Source organism: Chelonoidis abingdonii, chromosome 3 (assembly GCF_003597395.2).
Source record: "Chelonoidis abingdonii isolate Lonesome George chromosome 3, CheloAbing_2.0, whole genome shotgun sequence".
NCBI lineage: Eukaryota > Metazoa > Chordata > Testudines > Testudinidae > Chelonoidis > Chelonoidis abingdonii.
The window spans coordinates 22,104,730-22,125,587 of NC_133771.1; the positions used below are offsets into that span (position 1 = coordinate 22,104,730).

General features: G+C 42.4%; 1 protein-coding gene across 1 annotated transcript in view; it reads left to right on the forward strand.

Moving 5' to 3' along the window:
- HS1BP3 (HCLS1 binding protein 3) overlaps positions 1 to 20,858 on the forward strand; it is a 77,883-nt gene that overhangs the window by 45,608 nt on the left and 11,417 nt on the right. Inside the window, exons 5-6 of the mRNA XM_032770046.2 lie at positions 11,725 to 11,882; positions 12,358 to 12,493. Of these exons, the coding sequence (XP_032625937.1) occupies positions 11,725 to 11,882; positions 12,358 to 12,493 (294 nt within the window). The remainder of the gene's footprint in view (positions 1 to 11,724; positions 11,883 to 12,357; positions 12,494 to 20,858) is intronic.

A 20,858-nucleotide genomic window follows, 5' to 3' on the forward strand; every position in this document is an offset into this window, starting at 1 on the left:
AAAAGTGGGGACCTGCATGAACACTTTTAAGCTTAATTACTAGCTTAAATCTGGTACGCTGCCACCAGCCAGAAGTAGTGTTTGGCACACTTTCTGATCCCACAAAAACCTTCCCTGGGGAACCCAGACCCAAACCCCTTGGGTCTTAAAACAAGGAGAAATTAACCATCCCCCTCGTTTTCCCCCCAGACTTTCCCCTCCCTGGGTTGCCTTGAGAGGCTTCTCACCGATCCAAACTCCTTGGATCTTAAAACAAGGAAAAATCAATCAGGTTCTTAAAAAGAAATCTTTTAATTAAAGAAAGGAAAAGGTAAATCTATCTCTTTAAAATTAGGAATGGAAAATCTTTACAGGGTACTCGATTCATATAGTCTAGAGGAACCCACCCCCAGGCTTAAGATTCAAAGTTACGCAAACAGAGGTAAAAACCTTCCAGCAAAAAGACACATTTACAAGTTAAGAAAACAAAACATACGACTAATCCGCTTGCCTGGCGATAAGATTTGGAGAACTGGAATGATGTCCCGTCCCCTCTCAGTCCCGAGAGCGAACAACGAACAACACAAAAAGCACAAACAAAGACTTCCCTCCACCAAGATTTGAAAGTATCTTGTTCCCCTATTGGTCCTCTGGTCAGGTGTCAGCCAGGTTTACTGAGCTTCTTAAGCCTTTACAGGTAGAATAGACATTAACCCTTAACCATCTGTTTATGACAAGAGCCATTTCTGGGTTTTGGCAATTGGTTCATTTTATCTAGTGGCACACCAGGCAAAACAATAAAGAAGAAAATTGACCCATCTGAAGAGTATGTAGTTGAGGCGAGGGCAGGGAAGACCTGTCTAAGCCAGGTGCTTCCTGGGGCCATATCATCAACTTGTCAAGGTATTATACCTTTTGAATGGTGTAATTTTGTCCACATATGCTACCTAGCTGTTGCTGGAATTTGCCCACTGCCTTGGTAACCAGCATTTGTTTTGCTTATAACAAGGTACTGAGATGCGGTGTAACCGAGGAAGTTTTAGACTGGAGCATCCCTTGTACTTTGCCAGAGGTCTCTCTCAGGACGGGAATGGGACTGTGTATATACCAGTCCCAGAGGAGTGAATATCTTGAGACCAGACATGCCAGACTCACACAAAAAACGCAGAAATTGGGCTTGTTTTTGGCTTAATTGGCTTGTGAGTGGCTTGTTGGCTAGTTTTTGGCTTGTAGCTTGTTGCTTGTTGTAGCTTGTTGCTTCTTTTTTTTTTTATCAGCTCCCAACAAGCAGGTGCAAGGGGGGACAAGCAGGGGAAATGGGGGGGCAAGCAGGGGCAAGGGGGGGAGAGATCAAGGGTGCACAGTGGGCCCACCACAGTCCCAGACTGCATGCCCGGGGGATCTAGTCACATAGAGTGTTGGAGTTCTTAAGAATTGGCTTGTTTGGGCCTTGTTTTGAAATGGGATTAGCTTTATTTTTGGCATATTTTGAAAGTCGAGGTGCTTATTTACCACGTGAAACTGGGCAACTGTGCTTGAAACATAATTTTCCAAGGAACCTCGAAAGTGAGGGTTGGGGCGGGGGGAGTAGAAGGAAACAGACGCTTTTCTTCTAGACTTCTCTGTTGACTTTGTACACACAAAATCGGAGATCTGCCCATGCACCTGGTTCTCATGTCTGCTCAGCATTTGGATGCAGTAGTGATGGAGCACGCTTCACAGTGAATTCAGTTGAGGTGGCAGCACAGTGGGAATTTTGTCTCTTATGCCAATGAGCACAGCGAGTAATGGAGTGGCTGACTGGCATGTGCAGCAGGATCCACTGTGGACTGCCAGGAGAAGTGCACTGGATGATTAGACAGCATGAAATTAAACCCCTGCAAAGCAGTTTCTAAATGATTAAGTGCTACTCTTCCATAAGAATAGCATCCTGTATTTAGGGCTTGATGTTCAGAGATGTTGGATTCCTGCAGCTCCTATTGCTTTCACTTAGAATTGTAGGTATTCAGCACATCTGAAAATCAAGCCCTGGGTTAATTTCACATTCAAATAAATTCCTTGATTGAGTGGTTCTGAAAAATTATTCAAATATGACTCTAAACTAGAAACAACTGTTATCAGTTTTTCTCTATTTCATTGTTCAAGGAACGGGTCACTAACACCAGAAATGATTGCTGTTTGCATTCATCACTGTTAATTTTTAGAAGCTGTAGTAATCCTACTCACTGATATTCAAGGTTTCATTAAATTTGATATCGTAAATGCACACATGTGGAGACCTCTGAATTTCAGATTTTCCCAACCACAATCACTTTTTCCAACAGAGATATGTGACGTACAAAGTGAAATCTAAAGAGGTGCCACACAAAGCCAAGTGAGAGAGAGATTGCTGTATGTTTAGATTAATATATTACTATAAGCTGTTTATTTGTGGAACCTTGCTCTCTCTTTTTGTGTCTGCTGCTCTGAACCTCTCTGGTACACAGTGAATACATGTTTTATTAGGTAAGGTGTTTTACATTCTCTCCATATCAACTTAATTGACATAGTTCATAAAGCTGCTCAGGACATTTAAAAGAGGAGAACATAAAGTGTAAGGTTGGTTGGATTTCATTACCTTAGTCACTCCTGTTTCCTTGTATATTATTTTTTTTCATGGTTAGCTATGTATACAGCATGTGCACAGTGCTTTGCACATGTGAGATGCAGTCCTTGCTCAAGAGTTTACTGTCTAAAGGCCTACACCTTGGACAGTTATTGATGGATGTTAATTAATGGATCTGTGTTTGAAATTAAAACATTTGTGAATAACTCCTGTGCAGAGTTGGGCCTACAGCTGGCTGGGATTTTTTTTTTTTTTGATGAAACAGGTTTTCATCAGAAAATGCCAGCTCATTGAAAATGAAACTTTTTGCAGGAAACAGTCTGTTTTGTTGAAGCTTTCATCTGGAAGGTTTCTCAGATCCAGGGTGGAATTTTTGATCAGAGAGAGACAGAGACCCCAGAAAACCAATAGCTAAGTGTTAAGGCACTCATCTGGGATATGGGGAATCCAAGGTCAGGTCTCTACTCTGCCTTATTCAGAGGAGGGACTTGAACCAGCTGCAGAGGAGCACCAAGAAGGTTACACCTGAGTGGCTTTGGCCACAATAGCATCCCTGCTGCCCAGAGAAGGTGACCGAGAGCTTTTGTTCTCCCTTCTTCATAAGGCAAGAACGAGGGTTTGGACATATTCAGTATACTATGTCAGACTGTATGTCAGTTACTTTTATCAACCAAATTTGTAATCTCATTAAAAAACAATATCATGTTTGTCTGACAAGACTTATTTTCCATAAAACCATGCTGATTGGTATTAATTATGGGACCATCCTTTTAATTCTTTACTGATTGCATCCCTTATCAGCCTTTCCATGATTTTATCCAGGATTGATATCAAGCTAACCAGTCTAAAGATAGCCATGTTGTCCCATTTAACCTTGTTACATATTGGCACAATATTAGCTTTTTAAAAAATGATTCCTCTGGAACTTACCCAGAATTCAAAACATTGTTAAAATATCAACATCAGTGGTTCAGAGGGTGTCTCGGCCAATACTTTTAAAACTCCTGGATACAGTTTATCCAGCCCTACAGATTTGAAAAATTTTAACTATAGCAGCTGCTGTTTTAATATCAATCCTAGTTACAGTTACAATAGAAAGTATTTCATTATCCCTGTATGCTGTGAATGTGTCATCCTGATATATTTTGAAATGTTTAGCTTGTTAGCCTTAACTTTTAAAACCTTGTTTTAGCTATTCCAAACTTCTGGATTGGTCTAGGAGATCCAGAAAGATGAGAACATTTCATACCTGGCAATTTTCTTCCTTTGAGATCTCATATACCAGTCCAGATTCCTTCCCTGTGTAAATTAGTGCCTGTGTAGATTAAAATCAGAGTTTTCATGAAACTATTCATATTTATGGTTAAAGATATTGGTTATTGTATATCAACAAAAATAGTTTCACTACAGTCTGTTGGAGGTCTGCTTTCAAATGACATAGGAGTGTAGCATCATTAAAAGCTAAGGGCCAGATTTTCTGAAGAGCTCAGTATCCAATAGTTTCCATTCAGAACAATAGAAACTCCTGGGTGCTGAGTATTTCAAAAAATCTGGCCATGTATTTAGGTTCCTAAATGGGAGCTGAACACTTGTAAAACTTGCCCTTAATGATTTTTCCCCAGCTGTTGGTTGGTTGGAACTATATAATCCAAGAGCAGCCTGGTCCGCAGATCTCAGAGAAGGAAATTTTCCCTATTTGATAATTTTCTCACTTAAAATTGTTTTCAAAATGAGGGAACTTTTCTACCTTTTTATAACTTCTTCTCTTGCTTTTTGAGACCCTGAAAGCATTTCAATCACTATTAACTGATTTTTCTGCCCTGCTGTCTGCAGGAAAAGGCTGATGACTCTTTGAGGTGAACTTTCCCTACAGTAAGCGCTTGTCAACATTGCTTAGTGCTGAGCAGTCACTCTGGGTGAGCTAGCTGGCTTAGATTTCCCATTTGGCACCCCTCCTCCTAGGCAGATGAGAATGACCCTTTTGTCTTGTCTGTTATCATACAGCTTCGGAAAGTGAACACTGTTGGAATAGAGAGAGAGCAGCAGCAGACATTTTGTTTTCCGTGTGAACCAATGTGCAGAGGCTTTTTGTTTTATAGCAGTGGTTTAAACTGAAGAAGTGTTAGTATAGTACCACTTCACCTGTTGAAGCCTGTTTTCTAAATGGAGATTGAGATGCAGGTTTATATTAATTAGCATTTTCCTTCAAATTATGAATTCGAGTGCTAGTCCTAACATGTTAATGTAATTCTTTCATATATTACTGGAACTTTTTGTTTCCTGCCTGTATTTTGGGAAAAATCATCACCCAGATCTTCAAACTGTGTTAACAATCCAGGTCTGTTTGTTCACTAATTTGCAATTGTGTGTGCAGTCTCAGTAATTGTATTCACAAACATACATGCATGCGGGTTTGAAAATCTGGTCCTATGGGTTAGGAGTGGCCATAATACAGTTCTTGAAGTCACTTGTGTGAGTTCCCAAGGAGCTATATCATGATCCTGTTGTGAGCTCCTTAGGTCTCAGGCCTGTTATCTTTCTAAGTGCTGAGACCAGGAATTTAGGCTGTAATTCACTATGATCATCTCAACAAGTCTGCCTTCAGTTCAGCATCTGCTGTCTTGTTTTCTCAGGGACAATGACAGGCTTAACCAGTGACCAGTCAGCCAGCTTTCTAAAATTGTGTTGGGCCCAACATATCAGTGGCACCAAACCCTGTAGTCCCATCTCCCTGCACAAGACCCCTTTCAGGATCCAAGAATCCTACTGGATGTACCTCATCCGGTGCACTAAATGCCCCAGTAACAATTGTGTGAGTGAACAAGACGATCACTATGCTATTGCATGAGCTCACACAAAAAATTGATAAAAGATGAAAAAAACACTGTCACCTGTGGGTGACCACTTTTCACAAAGCGCTCACTCTTTATCTGACCTATCAGTCTCTATCCTCAAAGGAAACCTGCACAACACCTTCTAAAGATGAGCCTTGCAGCCTAAATTCATAATGTTGCGAGACACTAAAAATCATTGGCTGAATAGACACACTGGATTTGTGGCTTAAGACAGCAATCTGTAACCCACTAACTCTCTCCCCCCAGTTCCCTCCTCCTTTGACTGAAGGTGTTAATGGGCCACTTCTGTTCCACCTTGTATTAGCTGTGATCCTGTGAGCACATTTCTCAGACCTGAAAAAGAGTTTTGTTTAAGCTCGAAAGGTTGAGGCTACATCTACACTAGAGCACTTCCTGCACTGATAGTGCTGTCTACACTGTCACTTAGGTTGATGTATCTTATGTCACTCCGGGGTGTGGATTATTCACACTTCTGAGTTATACTGAAGTAACCTGTAGACAAAAGTCTGTCTCTCCCAACAGAAATTGCTCCAATAAAAGATAATACCTCACCCACCTTGTCTCTGTAAACTGCAGATGGAAATAATAGTGCCCATAAAAATGGATTTAAAATTTGGCCCTTAATGCTTACACAGATGAGTTTTATGTACAGGGTTTTATACAACAAAAAGTTTTTAATATTGTTGAGTCTTTTTTGAAGTTCATAATCTTCAAAATGCCTTCGCCTGATCTCTGAGAACGTTCAGTGGCCTAATTAATATTACACTTATGGAACAAAATAGGGGTGGAATTGGTAAGGTCAGAACTTTAATAAGGGTATGTAGAAATTATTCTGAAAACCTATTAAATTGAACATCAAGTGTCTTAGCTTCCCTAAGGTTTTTTTGGAACCACCTTATAGCAGAGGTAACATTTTGTGTTCAATCCCATAGAATGTTCCCATGAAACTATAGCATGCTTCAGTGCTCCAGGACTCTTTCCAAATGAATGTCAGTTTTCTAAGGACCAGTGACCAGTGAGTGGCAAGGCTGATACCAGCTCTATTAGCATTGGAACCTGTAGGCAACTGAAAGAGGTGCAGAGAGCCAAAGTGCAAGTATTTGCTCAGCCTTTGTGCACAGAGGTCATCACACAGCATGAAAAAATACAGTGCTCAGCATTTCCGCCTGAACTGGGAGCACTGCTGTGTAGGGAGAAGTGGATGTGTGATAGGACAGGACCGAGCATAGGGGCGTAAGTGCTTCCCAAGAAATGTAAACGATATGGGTTAGAGCCATTTTTAGAAGTGTCCATTAATCCTACCGCCAATCTGATGCAGTGTTCAAATAACCTTCAGGTACCAGATACCAAGGTGATGAGTGTAAATGTAGATAGATGAGCTGTGTGAAGGAGAAATTAATAACTGAGGCTACCCTAGGATCCAGACATAGAAATGCTTCTGAAGGCTCCCAAGGATGAAAGAGCCAGCCCAAAAGTGTGTGTGTAGGGGCAGGCCAAGCGCCCCATCTCTTCCACCCAAGGCCCTGCCCATGGCCTTGCTGCAAGCTGGAGGAGGTGAGGGAGTTCAGAGCAGCCCCTGGCCGTTTCCTCATCCTACAGGCCCCCTGCCCAGGGCAAGTGGAGGTTTCACAGCGCAACTTCCCACTGCTGCCTGCGTGGCTCTTACCATGGACGGGCTGTGGCCACCCCAGCCAGAGCCTGGACCAGGTAAGAGCCACGGGGAGCTGTGGATCCTCGTGCTCTGGGCAGAGGGAGGGGGCAGAGACATTGCCTGGCTGGGGGAGGGCTCAGAGGGAAGAGGAAGGGTGGAGCACCTGCTGAACCAGGCCGTCTACTTTCAAAAAGTGGGAGGGCCATGGCCTCCTGGGCCCTCCTATTCCGGTGCCCTGAAGGTTTCCATGGCACTTTGCTCTCCCAGCCAGCTGCTTCATTCCTCATGATACATGCTGGGTACAATGCTGCTTTTAACCACTCTCTGTTCGCCTCAGCTGACCTCACTCGTTGGGTCATGAGTGACAGAGCCATCTTACTGGCAACTCCTTGTTCTGCACTCTTGTAAGACTGAGCCCTGGATTTGTAGTGGTGCATCATTTATACACTGATGTTTTCCCCCTCAAAATAATCTTATTGCTATTGCAGTGGGTGGCATGAAACCGGCCAGCTAAATACAAAACTGTGGGAATCTTTTCTGGTTTAGATTCTGCTCTCAAGAAATCCACGTTGCTGGTAAACATGAATCGCATGGCAGTACAATTCTGGTGTCCTTAGAAGGGTAGTAAGGGGAAGCAGATCCATCATGAAGAAATAGCCTTTTCTTGTTCATCCTGGTAACGTTTAGGAAATGTGGCAAGTCACTTTCTGTGCTCTCAGTCCTGGGCCTTGCAGCTGTCCAGTGATGTATTCTAGCAAGACTAAAAATGACCAAGTGTAACTGGGATAGTTTCGATTGCTAGACTAAACAGAGGATTATCAGCAAGTCTTTGCAGTTCAGTTCATTTTCTTTAATACACTATTCAGTGTGACAGTGTTATTCTGGCTCTTCTCCCTTACCCTTCAATTTCCCGCCACTACAATGCTCTTAAATGCCAACACTCTCAGAGCCAGATCATGAAGCCCTTCCTCATCTGCTGACTTCCAAAGGGACAGTTTGCGTGAGTACCTGCTTTCCATTGGCGGTAAGGGGTTCGCAATCTCAACCTTGGAATGTTACAGCTGGGATTTCCTAAGGAGCTGAAGGGAGTTAGGTGCCCAAATCCCAATGATATTTTGGCATCTAAATCCCTTAGGTTCTGTTGAGAATTCCAGCCTGCATGTTCAGAGGTTGTAAGGTGCTAAGACCCATCAACTTCCATTGACTTTATCTGAGAGAGTTCAAATGGCATTCCATTTCCACTGACTTTAGTGCACTTGATGCCTTGGAGGAGTTGCTTTCCCCAGCTTCCAAGTCAAACTTCTTTTAAAGAAAAGCAGCAATAAACTATTCCTCCCATGCCAGTGATGGCTTGGGCACAAATATGGAGTGAATGGAACTCTGCTGATTTACACCAGCTGAGGATCTGGCCCAGAAAAGGTGTGTACCATCTAATTTGTTCAGGAGGAAATAATCATTTTCTGGAAGCTTCCTAATGATCCTCTTATCCCCTGGAGGGGCTCTCTTCAGATCAGAAGTAAGACACATTGATGAGGCAGTGTTTGGACGCGCTGTGCAGTACCTGTTTTGAGGCTACAAAAATCTTCACTCTCTGCAGCTGTTAAGCCAGTACTTAATAACTGAGCACTAAAATCTACTTTTAAAATAGGAAAATACCAGCACAAATGCACAAGAAGTGCAAAAAGAAAAAGAAAACATAACATCCAACTGGCTAAGGAAATTTCTCTCTGTAGCAATGCACCTGATTTTTCGTTTTCACTCCTGCTGTAATATTTGAAGATCACTTATATGGAGATTTAAGGTATATTTTACTTTTGTGCCATGTAAGCATGTCATAAACAGATAGCTAAGGGTTAATGTCTCTTTCACCTGTAAAGGGTTAACAAACAGGGAACTAAACGCCTGACCAGAGGACCAATCAGGAGACAAGATACTTTCAACCCTGTGTGGAGGGAAGTTTTGGGTGTGGGTCCTTTGTTCTCTGTGTGTGTCTTTTCTCGGGGGTATGAGAGGGACCAGACATTACTACAGGGTCTCTAAAGTTCTGTTCAAATAGTAAGTAGAACAGGTGATTTAGGCTTTTTAATTGTTTATTTTACTCTATTTGCACATGTGGATCTGGCTGGTTAACTTTTATATGTGTAGTTGCTGGGAATATTTTGATTTGTATTGGTACTGGAGGAAGGGTTTCTTCCTTTGACCCTGTAATTATTTACATCTTGCAAGTTACAGAGATATTCTTTACTTTTTCCTTTCTTTATTAAAAGATTTTCATTTAGAGAACCTGATTGATCTTCCTTATTCCCTGGTTTAGTGGGTGTAAACACCAGGACTGGTGGGGGAGGAGGGAAGGGGGAGAGAGAGACTAATTTCTCTCTGTGCCAGGATTACTGTCTCTCTCAGGGAAAGTCTGGGGGGTGGGGAGGGGGAAGGGGGAATGGTTTATTTCTCCTTGTTTTAAGAATCCAAGGGATTTGGGTTCTTGGGGTCCCCAGGGAAGGTTGGGGAGGTCAGAGTGCCCCAAAACACTATATTTTTGGGTGGTGGCAGGCTATCAGATCTAAGCTGGTAATTAAGCTTAGTAGTTTCATGCAGGTACCCAAATTTTGGACGCTAAGGTTCAGATTTGGGAAATATACCTTATGACAAAGCAATTGCAGGGTAAAGAAGAGCTGCCTCCAGAAATCTGCCCCGGGATGTTTTAATGTTAGAATTTAAAATGTGCATCTCTCCAGTGTTTGCCTTCTTAAAATCATAACGGAACAAGTTGCTTGGCAATAATAGCTGAAATGGGACTAGGTAATTGAATGAGGTAGATGGATGAGTGGTTGCATCTAGTCAAATAAAGGGAAAAACTGAGGCTGAGGGGCATGAAAGAAAGGATTACGGAAACCATGCTGCAGAACTATGCAGCTTTTACTATACATACCATCAGCCTGGATCAGGCAGAGAAGTGGCTGGATAGAAATTTACACATGAACTCCACTATCTACTCACCTATGTCCTAAGGGTGACCATGGTGTTAGAAGGTTTGCGTATTTGGAGAAAAAAGGGCTCTTTGTAACTTGGGAGAGAGAAGTTAACAGATCTGGCCCTCAGTCTTGAGTACCTATATGGCCCCCAGCTCTGTAGTGTCTGAGCACCTCAGTCTTTGATGTATTTATCCTCAACACTGCTGTGAGGTAGGAAAGTGCTATTATCTCCATTTTACAGATGGGGAGCTGACGCACAGAGAGATTAAGTGTCTTGCCCATGGTCACACAGGAAGTTTGAGGCTGAACAGGGTATTGAGTCCAGGTCTCTAGCTAACACTAACCACAGGAAGTCCCCTGCCCCAAACCACTGTAGCAGCTGAGCACCAAAACACAGACTGAATTTGTTGCCATTTTGAATTGTTTAGCAAGCTGTTTAGCAATTGCTTCCTTGTCATTTCCCATCAGTGTGGCACATTTCCAAAACATTCAGTGATTAAGCATTACATATTGATCTTGTGTAGTCATTTAAAGTGCATCTTATGCTGTTGCTAAGAGACAAAACAACATCAGGAACATGCCATTCACCAGGGCTTATGTTCTGTTGATAATAAACTCTTATGAAAAGTAACCAGACTCCGCTTATCCTCTGTGTGTGGCCGTAATCCGGTGAGTATTTTACTGGCCTGTTTAACATGACTGGAATGCACTTGTAATCTCTTTGACTTTATTGCCTTGTTTTTTTGATGGCAATAGCATTTTAAATGCTGCTAATTGGTTTTACTATAGACTGAAACCTGACCTTGTACTGGGTAAAGAAGAGCAGATCTTTTAGTGCAAAAAGTGCCTGTTGGAGGTGCAGCACTGGTACCTCGCGAGGACGTGGCTGTTACACTTGTAGGTCCAAATATCAGGAGATTCTGTGCAAATTGCTAGATGCCCTAATGAACAGGCATTCCCTTGTTTTGAATTAAATTCTCTCATCCAAAGATTTCCTCTTAGTCTCCCGTTTTGTCTGGCTCCCCACATTCCGACTTCTCTCTTGAATTTTCCCCTTTGTTACCTCAGGCTGCACTGCTGTAATGTGTAGTACCTAACTGTGGAGGCCGCCTTAAAGCTCCAGCTAATACAGAGCATGGCTGCCCATCTTCTGAGTAGGTCAGTGGGTTGTGAGTATGTCACAGTTGTGCTTTTCGCTCTGTTGTGGATGTCTCTAAATGTTTGAGTGAGATTGCTACAGACACTAAAAGGATGTGGGCTCATGGGCCTGCCTGTCCCTCAGCTAAAGGTGGTGCAGATCCTGGAGAAGCCCACAATGTTGTATGCCCACTTATGGGAGTGAGTTTGCAGTGATAAAGTATCTGCTACCTTCTCTTCACCCATGAGGTACCCAGTGGCCAAATGGGTCCAGACCATTCTGTGGCTATCAAGCCATTCCCTTCCTCTCCCCTCTATTTCAATGGTGCTGATCTGTATTTAGGAGTCTGCCATTCTTATTCCCAAATGAATGAAAAGTCCTGAAAAGGAGGAGAAAATTGCAACTAAATGTGATAATATTGTAGTTTTTAATATACATCTTGCTTCCATTTCCGGCTAAATTCCTTGATCTTGTAATGTAAGAAATGTCAGCTGAATTTTTTTTCTTGTTTCATGTACTATTAGATCTAAAAAACCTAAGAAGCCTGCACCTCCTGCAGCCAAGGAAGACAAGCCCAAGTTAACCATTTTCGATGAGGAAGTAGATCCTGAGGAAGGATTATTTGGCCCAGTAAAAGATTTTTCATCTTCCAGTTCCAAGAAGAACTCATCAGCCAAAGAGAGTAAATATGTTCCATTTTCCATTACGTACAGTTAGGTTGTGGTCCCTAAAGCTTCTATAAGGGTCTTGTATTTAAAATGGAATGGTGCAGCGCATGAAACTTGGGTTTTGACGTAAGAATGTTGGGCCAGACCTTCAGCTGTAGATTAGCTAGAAGTGGAAATAAACATGGCTTGCAGTTGCAATAGCCTTACACTGTTGGACTTTAGATTCTCAGTTGTTATGGATCTGTAGCTGTTGTCTAGCTTACGTTGATGAGTGAGTAGAGCCAGTAGCTTCTGCTAGTGCAACGTATCAAGAATGTATTTCCTAGCACTTTGTGGATTTTTACTTTGGACGTGGAAGACTTTCTGTAAAAATTAATTTTCTGTAGGACGTTTCCTTTCAGCTGTACAACTTGTTTCCCCTGCTAACAGTCATGGTGGTGGTGTTGTAGTTGAAGCTTGACTAAACCTTTCTGATGATTCAATCTTTAGGTCTGAAATTATTTGAGGACCCAGACCTCGGTGGGACTGTTAAACTAGGCGACTCTCTACTGCTGCCAACGGCCTGTGAGAACAAGGACTATACTCTAAGTATGAGCCTCAAAGAGGACACAGAGGAGCTATTGAGGTATTCCTCTAAAATGGGTCCTGTGGTAATGATGTCCACTAGGCATTCTTGAGCAGGAAGCAATTTAGATACCAAGGCCACAAACTCCAGGGCAAAGCTTAAAATACATTCTGTGCTGAAAGTGGATTGACATTCATACTAACCAAGACAAGGGCAGACATTTGTTTAAAAGTTTGAAAATCAAACACAAAACGTCTTTATTAAAGCTTAACAATAATGGGCACTGACAAATGGTAGCACCTTTATTTTTTCAAGGTGCTTTACAAATAATCCTCAGGAGAGTAGATGGGTAGGTCAGCTCTCCATTTTCCAAATGTGGAAGTGAAGGCAGAGGAGTATATTGTCCAAGGGAAAGATGAACTCTGTTTCAGAACTGAGATTAGAATTTAGGTGATCAGTGCTTGGATGCTGTGCTCAAGCCACTAGACTCGGCTGCCTTTTTATTTAAACAATGTCTCTTATGACATGTATTTATATTTTAATCAGAACTATGCAAGATCTGATTATCAGGAGGCTCTGAGGTAGGAGGAAGCATTCATGAACATCCCCTCCCTCTATCTAAAGTACTTAATGTGGCCCCAGGTACCATAGTATCTGGGTGCCTCTCAATTTAATGTATTTATCCTTGCAATACTCCTATTGAGGCAGTTTTGCTGCTCCATTCATTCCCACATTATAAATAGGGAATTAAGGCTCAGAGAAAATAAGCTCCCACGGGAAGTGTGTGGCAGTGCAAGGAGTTGAATGTGGGTCTCCCGAGTCCCAGGCTGGCCCGCTAACTGCGGGATCACCTATTTGCTCATGCTATCAATTGCTATCCAGTTTTTTAGTATCCTACTTTAGTAACCAGTCCAGAATAGAGACAAAATATTTTGATGTGTGGTCTTAATTCCTTGGAGCTGGTAGTTTTGCAGCCTCTGTTGTTTATACAAAATGCCTTAGTACTAACGTATCACGGCACAAATACCTGGCTTAGTTTATGCAGAGGTTAAGTTAGGTTATATGCCATCTCCTCTTACACTTTGGGGGCACATCTGATATTTACACAACATGATGTGACAAGACATAACTCAGTTTACTGAGGTGGCATGTTGGGAGTGAACACACACATTCACAGCTTTTCATGTCTGCTTTATCCTGTGCTGCTAATCTAGGCATAAAACGCTTGACCCAAATTGTTCATATAACTAGAACAAAAGTGTAATTTAGTGTAATTCCTCCATTAGCCATGAAAGCAGTGGAAAGAGCCTGACCATTTGTCATATTAATGCATGTCAAATTATGCAGGCTTCCCTGCTCAGTCACAGTGAAAGAGACCCCTGAAGCTCGCTGTTTGACTGGCAGACCATACCATTCTATAGATTTGGTGTTGAAGAAGATAGCAACAGTCGATCAATTGCTAGAGCTGGTGACAATGAAAAAAGAGGTAGAAGATACTAATTCTTTAAGTTATGACTGATTTTTTTCCCTGAATTGTCACAGTGCCAGTATCAATGCCTTCAGTAGCTGGCAATGCCAACATTCAGTTGGAAACGAGTAGGGGAAGCCCAGCAGAAAATCAAGTGTGTGACCCAACTGGAAAATGACACGGGACTCATTCTTGCTCTAGAGACAAATCTTATCCCTGGTAGGGATGTAGAAAGATAGTGCCCTCCGGACATAGCAGAGAGCAGGTAAACTGAACTGAGAGAAATAGCAGGAGTAAGGAAGAGCTATTGGAGGATGAGAAATAATGAAGGATGGAAATTAGCAGAAGACCCGAAAAATATAGAACATGGGGAGAAAGAAATGTCTGATTATGGACATGATGGGAAGCAAAATAGAACAGGAATGATGTGAGGTGCCAGGTGCGCTCCTGCTGGGTTAACCTAGTGGAATTCTTCTTTTCACCCCAATGAGAATATATCTGTGAAACCAGAAGCCTTGCAGCTTAACTTTTACACACAGTCACTGATTCTGGGTACCTCAATTTTTGATGCCGAACTAGTGACACTTGTGGCCTGATTTCCAGAAGCACAGATTATCTGCAGCTCCCATTGCATTCCACTGCACCTCATGGCACTTCTGAAAATCCAGCCCCAAGTTGTCTCAAGTTGGGCGCCCAAAACTGGGGCCCCTAACAGCAGTGGGATCTTTGTCGTTGTTGGCAAAGTTTGTGTTAGTGTTCGAGGAACTGATATCTGTGTAAGGATCTAATGAAGGGTCAAATACTGAATTATTTAAACAGCAAAGTCCAGAGACCGCTCAGTGCACAAGTGATTTTAAACTTAATCCCTATCCCATTAGTTCCAGAATTCCGATCAGCCCATCCAGATACATCAACAAGCATTGCATCCTAGCTTGCTGGTGCTTGCATACTAGGGTAGGGACAGAGGAGGCCAGACAGGGATCTTAATATGTCTCTCTCCAAATCCATGGGGGACATAAAATATTTTTTAAAGGGATCTTCCTGAGCCTTCCCCCAAATCATTGTGCCCCAGTGGGGATAGGGAAGTCTCTGTGACATTACAACCCAGAGCATCACTTTGGAAAAAGAAACTCCACGGGATGGGATATGAAATAGTGGGAAGTACGATGGAGAAGGAAAGAGGAGGAGAGGTTAAAAACCACATGAGATGAACAGCTCTTTTATCCTTGTTGTTTAGTACATGCAGCACACAAAATACACTTAATACTGATCTGCAAGTCACCTTTGAAAAAGACATAGTTGTCTCATCATATTATATATACGTGAAGCCCTTTTGAAAACCCATTTCAGAGAGCTTAAATGCAGGGCCTAAAACCATCTACCAGTGCCCCTTGAAATGAAAAATGGAGCAGAGGAAGCCTGAAATCAAGTCAGCACCATAACCTAAGTGAAGTCCTGAAGTCAAGATCCTTGCAAATAGCTGCCTTAGATCAAACAGATGCATTTAGTGTTAGATAGTATGATTAAGGGATATACTGTACTAAGCATAAGCATAAGTGAAGTATGACTGTATTCTAAAACCTGTGAATACAAACAAAATGTCCTGATTTCCCCCCTCTAGTAGTAACCACTAACTGAGATTATGTGGAGGAGAGCTCACACGTGCATGTCCAGTGGTAGAGTACACAAGACCTTGCTAGTACATGCCCACTTATCTGAGATTAGCTTTTAGTCCTAAAGTGACTTGTTGTACAGTCTTGGGCTGTGTTCTCTTGTGGACACCAAGAGATTTATCCACATAACTTTCCCATGAATCAAGAGAACAGCAGATCCCTTGTTTTATGCTTTATTACATTAGGTGAGTAAACCCAATCCCCTCTGTATATGTATGTAGCTAAATGGACTCCACTGGGAAACCCCCTTTGAGGTTTCTACTACCTCCAGATGCTATTCCACAAGGATTATGTGTCATAGTCGGATTATTGTTAATATGGAAAATGATTATGATTTAAAGAGATTAATAGCTCCCATCCCACTGGGGACTTTGGTCCCAGAAGGCAGCTGCTACTTTCTCCTCCTGTGTAGCAGTAGCTCCTAATAAAAGTAGATTGGCTCCTCTTCCTCCTTCCACTCACTTTCACAGGCCTCTAACATAGGGGTGGGAAAAATTTTTGGCCCAAGGGCCACATCTGGGAATAGAAATTGTATGGTGAGCCATGGATGCTCACAAAACTGGAGTTGGGTGCGGGAGGGGGTGAGGGCTCTCTGGTTGGGGGTGCAGGCTCTAGGGTGGGGCCAGAAATGAGGAGTTCAGGGTGCAAGAGGGGGCTCCAGGCTGGGGAGTGGGGTGCAGGGAGGGAATGAAGGCTCTGGCTGCGGGTGCGAGCTTTGGGGTGGGGATGAGGATAAGGAGTTTGAGGAGTAGGAGGGTGCTCTGGGCTGGGATCAAGGGTTTGGAGAGTGTAAGGGGGATCAGGCCAGGAGGTTGGTGCATGGGGAGAAGCTCAGGGGTGCAGGCTCCTGCGGCACTCATCTCAAGTGGCTCCTGGAAGCAGCGGCTATGTCCCTCCTCTGGCTCTTATGTGGATCTGCGGCCAGGTGGCTCTGCACACTGCCCCATCTGCAGGTGCTGCCCCTGCAGCTCCCATTGGCCTGAGATCCCAGCCAATAGGAGCTGCGGGAGCAGTGCTTGGGGTGGGGGCAGCATGCAGAGCGGAGCCCCCTGGCTGATCCGGAGCGGGGCCATGCCGCTGCTTCCGGGAGCCACATGGAGTGGCCCCTGAACCTGCTCCCCGGCCTGAGCACTGGAGCGGGGCAAGCTCCAGAACCTACTCCCCAGCGGGAGCTTGAGGGCCAGATTAAAACAAGTGGCGGGCCGGATCAACTGTAGTTTGCCCACCCCTGATTGAGATAATTTTCCACACACCACAAGGCTTTTGCTTTGCCACAAAATCCCCCTGTCCACTCCAACACAGCTCCTCCCTACCATGCGTATTGGTTGCTCTTATTAAAGGATCTCCTCTGAGGTCAGCTTTCCTGGACTCAACAAGTGTGTGTGGTGGTGGTGGGGAATCTTGATGAGATACCTTCCCCTGGGTTCTGGCATTGTGGCTTCATTCACCCTTTCCTGCCTTCTGGGGCTTCCAAGTGCGCTGGAGGCCTGAAATCTCATAATCTCAGGGTCCTGCAGGGCAACACACTCTCAGTAGCCCCAGAATGTATAGGAGGCTATGGCAAATGAAATTCAGTGTTGAGAAATGCAAAGTAATGGACATTGGAAAACATAATCCCAACTATGCATATAAAATGGTGGGATCTAAATTAGCTGTTACTACTCAGAGATCTTGGAGTCATTGTGGATAGTTGTCTGAAAACATCCACTCAATGTAACACTGCAGTCAAAAAAGCTAACTGAATGTTGGGAATCATTAAGAAAGGGATAGATAATAAGACAGAAAATATCATATTGTCTCTATATTAAGGCTGTCAATTAATCGCAGTTAAATCATGTGATTAACTCAAAAAAAATTTATCACGATTAATCACACTGTTAAACAATAGAATATCAATTGAAATGTATTGAATATTTTTGGATGTTTTTCTACATTTTCAAATATATTAATTTCTATTACAACACAATACAAAGTGTACAGTGCTCACTTTGTTGTTTTTATTACAAATATTTGCACTGTAAAAATGATTAACAAAACAAATAGTATATTTCAGTTCACCTCATACAAGTACTGTAGTGCAATCTCTTTATCAGGAGAGTGCAATTTACAAATGTTGATTTTGTTACATAACTGCTCTCAAAAACAAAACAGTGTAAAACTTTAGAGTCTACAAGTGCACTCAGTCCTATTTCTTGTTCAGCCAATCGCTAAGACAAACAAGTTTGTTTACATTTACAGGAGATGCTGCTGCCTGGTTCATATTTACAATGTCACCAGAAAGTGAGAACAGGCATTTGCATGGCACTTTTGTAGATGGCACTGCAAGGTATTTACATGCCAGATATGCTAAACATTTGTATGCCCCTTCATGCTTTAGCCACCATTCCAGAGGATATGCTTCCATGCTGATCATGCTTGTTAAAAAATAATGCATTAATTAAATTTGTGACTGAATTCCTTTGGGAAGAACTGTATGTCTTCAGCTTTGTTTTACCTGCATTCTGCCATATATTTCACGTTATAGCAGTCTCAGATGATGACCCAGCACATATTCATTTTAAGAACACTCTCACTGCAGATTTGACAAAACGCAAATAAGATACCAATGTGAGATTTCTAAAAATAGCTACAGCACTCGACCCAAGGTTTAAGAATCTTAAGTGCCTTCCAAAATCTGAGAGGGACGAGGTGTGGAGCATGCTTTCAGAAGTCTTAAAAGAGCAACACTCAGATGCGGAAAGTACAGACCCTGAACCACCACAAAAGAAAATCAATTTTCTCCTGGTGGCATCTGACTCAGATGATGAAAATGAACATGCATCGGTCAGCTCTGCTTTGGATTGTTATTGAGCAGAACCCATCATCAACATGGACACATGTCCTCTGGAATGGTTATTGAAGATGAAGGGACATATGAATCTTTAGCGCATCTGGCACGTAAATATCTTGCGATGCCAGCTACAACAGTGCCATGCAAACGCCTGTTCTCACTTTCAGATGACACTGTAAACAGGGAGCGGGCAACATTATCTGCTGCAAATAGTGACCAAGTTTGTTTATCTGAGCGATAATTCTACATTTGTAAGTTCAGTGTTCATGATGAGGTGATTGCACTACAGTACTTGTATGAGATGAATTGAAAAATACTATTTCTTTTGTTTTTTACTGTGAAAATATTTGTAATAAAAATAAATATAAAGTGAGCATTGTACACTTTGTATTCTGTGTTGTAGTAATTGAAATCAATATATTTGAAAATGTAGAAAAACATCCAAAAATATTTAAATAAATGGTATTCCATTATTGTTTAACAATTGCAATTAATTTTTTTAATCGCTTGACAGCCCTAATCTATATAAATCCATGGTAAGCCCATATCTTGAATACTGTATGCAGATGTGGTCGCCCCATCTCAAAAAAGATATATTGGAATTGGAAAAGGTACAGAAAAGATCTGCAAAATGATTAGAGTTATGGAACAGCTTCCATATGAGGAGAGTGTAATAAAACTGGGACTTTTCAGCTTGGAAAATTAACAACTAAAGAGGGATATAATAGAGATCTATAAAATCATGACTGGAATGGAGAAAGTACATAAGGAAATGTTATTTACTCTTTCGCATAATACAAGAACTAGGGTTCACCAAATGAAATTAATAAGCAGAAGGTTTAAAACAAACAAAAGGAAGGATTTTTTCACACAAACGCACAATCAGCCTGTAGCACTCCTTGCCAGAGGATGTTGTGAAGGTCAAAACTATAACAGGGTTCAAAAAAGAGCTAGATAAATTCATGGAGGATAGATCCATCAATGGCTATTAGCCAGGAGGGGCAGGGATGGTGTCTCCAGCCTCTGTTTGCCAGAAGCTGGGAGTGGGTGACAGGGGATGGATTACCTCGTGATTACCTGTTCTGTTCATTCCCTCTGAAGCACTTGGCATTGGCCACTGTTGGAAGATGGGATACTGGGCTAGATGGTCTGACCTAGTATGGCCACTCTTATGAAAATGAATGCAACTGCACTGCAAGGGGTAACAGGGTGTAGCATGCCCATGGCTCATCCCTCTCCAGCATGAGGGCAGAGGGGAGGAGCCCAGGCTACCGTGGACGATCCTACCTGGTGATACAAGATTGCTGATTTGTGGGTGCAGATGGGTTGGATGGAATTTACTGAACCCAGATTCTTAGTATTAGGTTTGAGGATGGTCCTAAGTCCAGTTGCTGCTTATAATACCCAGCACCTACAGTTTTCATCTGGCTATCCATAGTTCTGATACTTGGCACTAGGGCTCTTTCTATTTCATATTAAAATTCACGAGATTATTTTAATGTTTCCTTTTGGTCCTAGTCTCTGCTTTAATGTCAGTCTAATAACTCTTCATCTGATTTAGTGCTCCATCTGATGCAAGTAATAGTAGGCTTGCACGCCAAGCCATTTGTGTTGCTAAAACTTTCAAGCTATAGTATCTCAGGTTCCATTTGTTTCATGCATCAGCCTAGTGACTCATTCTGCAGATGTGCAAATTCATGCACCGGGCAAAGCGTGGCGTAGTCTTAATGCAATCAACTTCCTACACCCCATTAATCTAAATTGTGACTATCCAGTGTGACGAATAACATTTTTGTTGTGGGGGAGGGAACTCAGTATGTTTTCCTGAGAACTTTGTGTTGGGACTGTAGCCTGAAGAGCTGCAAGACTGAAATGTTATGTAGACACATCCTACATCAGTGGAAGGGGTTTTTCAATCAATGTAGGTAATCCACCTCTCAGAGCTAGGTTGACAGAAGAATTCTTCCATTGGCCTAGCTGCATCTACAATGGAGGTTAGGTCGACCTAACTAGGTTGCACAAGATGCAAAATTTTTCACTGCCCTGAGGAATGTAGCTAGGTCAATCTAATAGTTAGCCATAGACCAGGCTGTAGATGGGGCAAGATGGACAGTCTGTTCTCATGGAACTTCTAGCACAATTTCGAGCTCAAAAAGATTCCCATTATCTCTGGCTAAAGCATGCAGCTCTTTGTTGCTTATCTGATCCAAGTGGGAACGTTTGCGATTCTTTCACCACTAACATCATTTTGTATTATTTATTAATCATGTTTATTACAGTAGTGTCCAGGGACCAACCAAGAGTGGGTCCCACTGCACTAGGCACTGTACAGATATAGGAGATGGTCTCTGCCCTGAAGAGCTTGCAGTCTAAATAGACAAGACAGACGCTGGGTAGAGGAAAAGGCTTATAAATTAATGGAGATATCCTACCTCCTAGAATTGGAAGGGACCC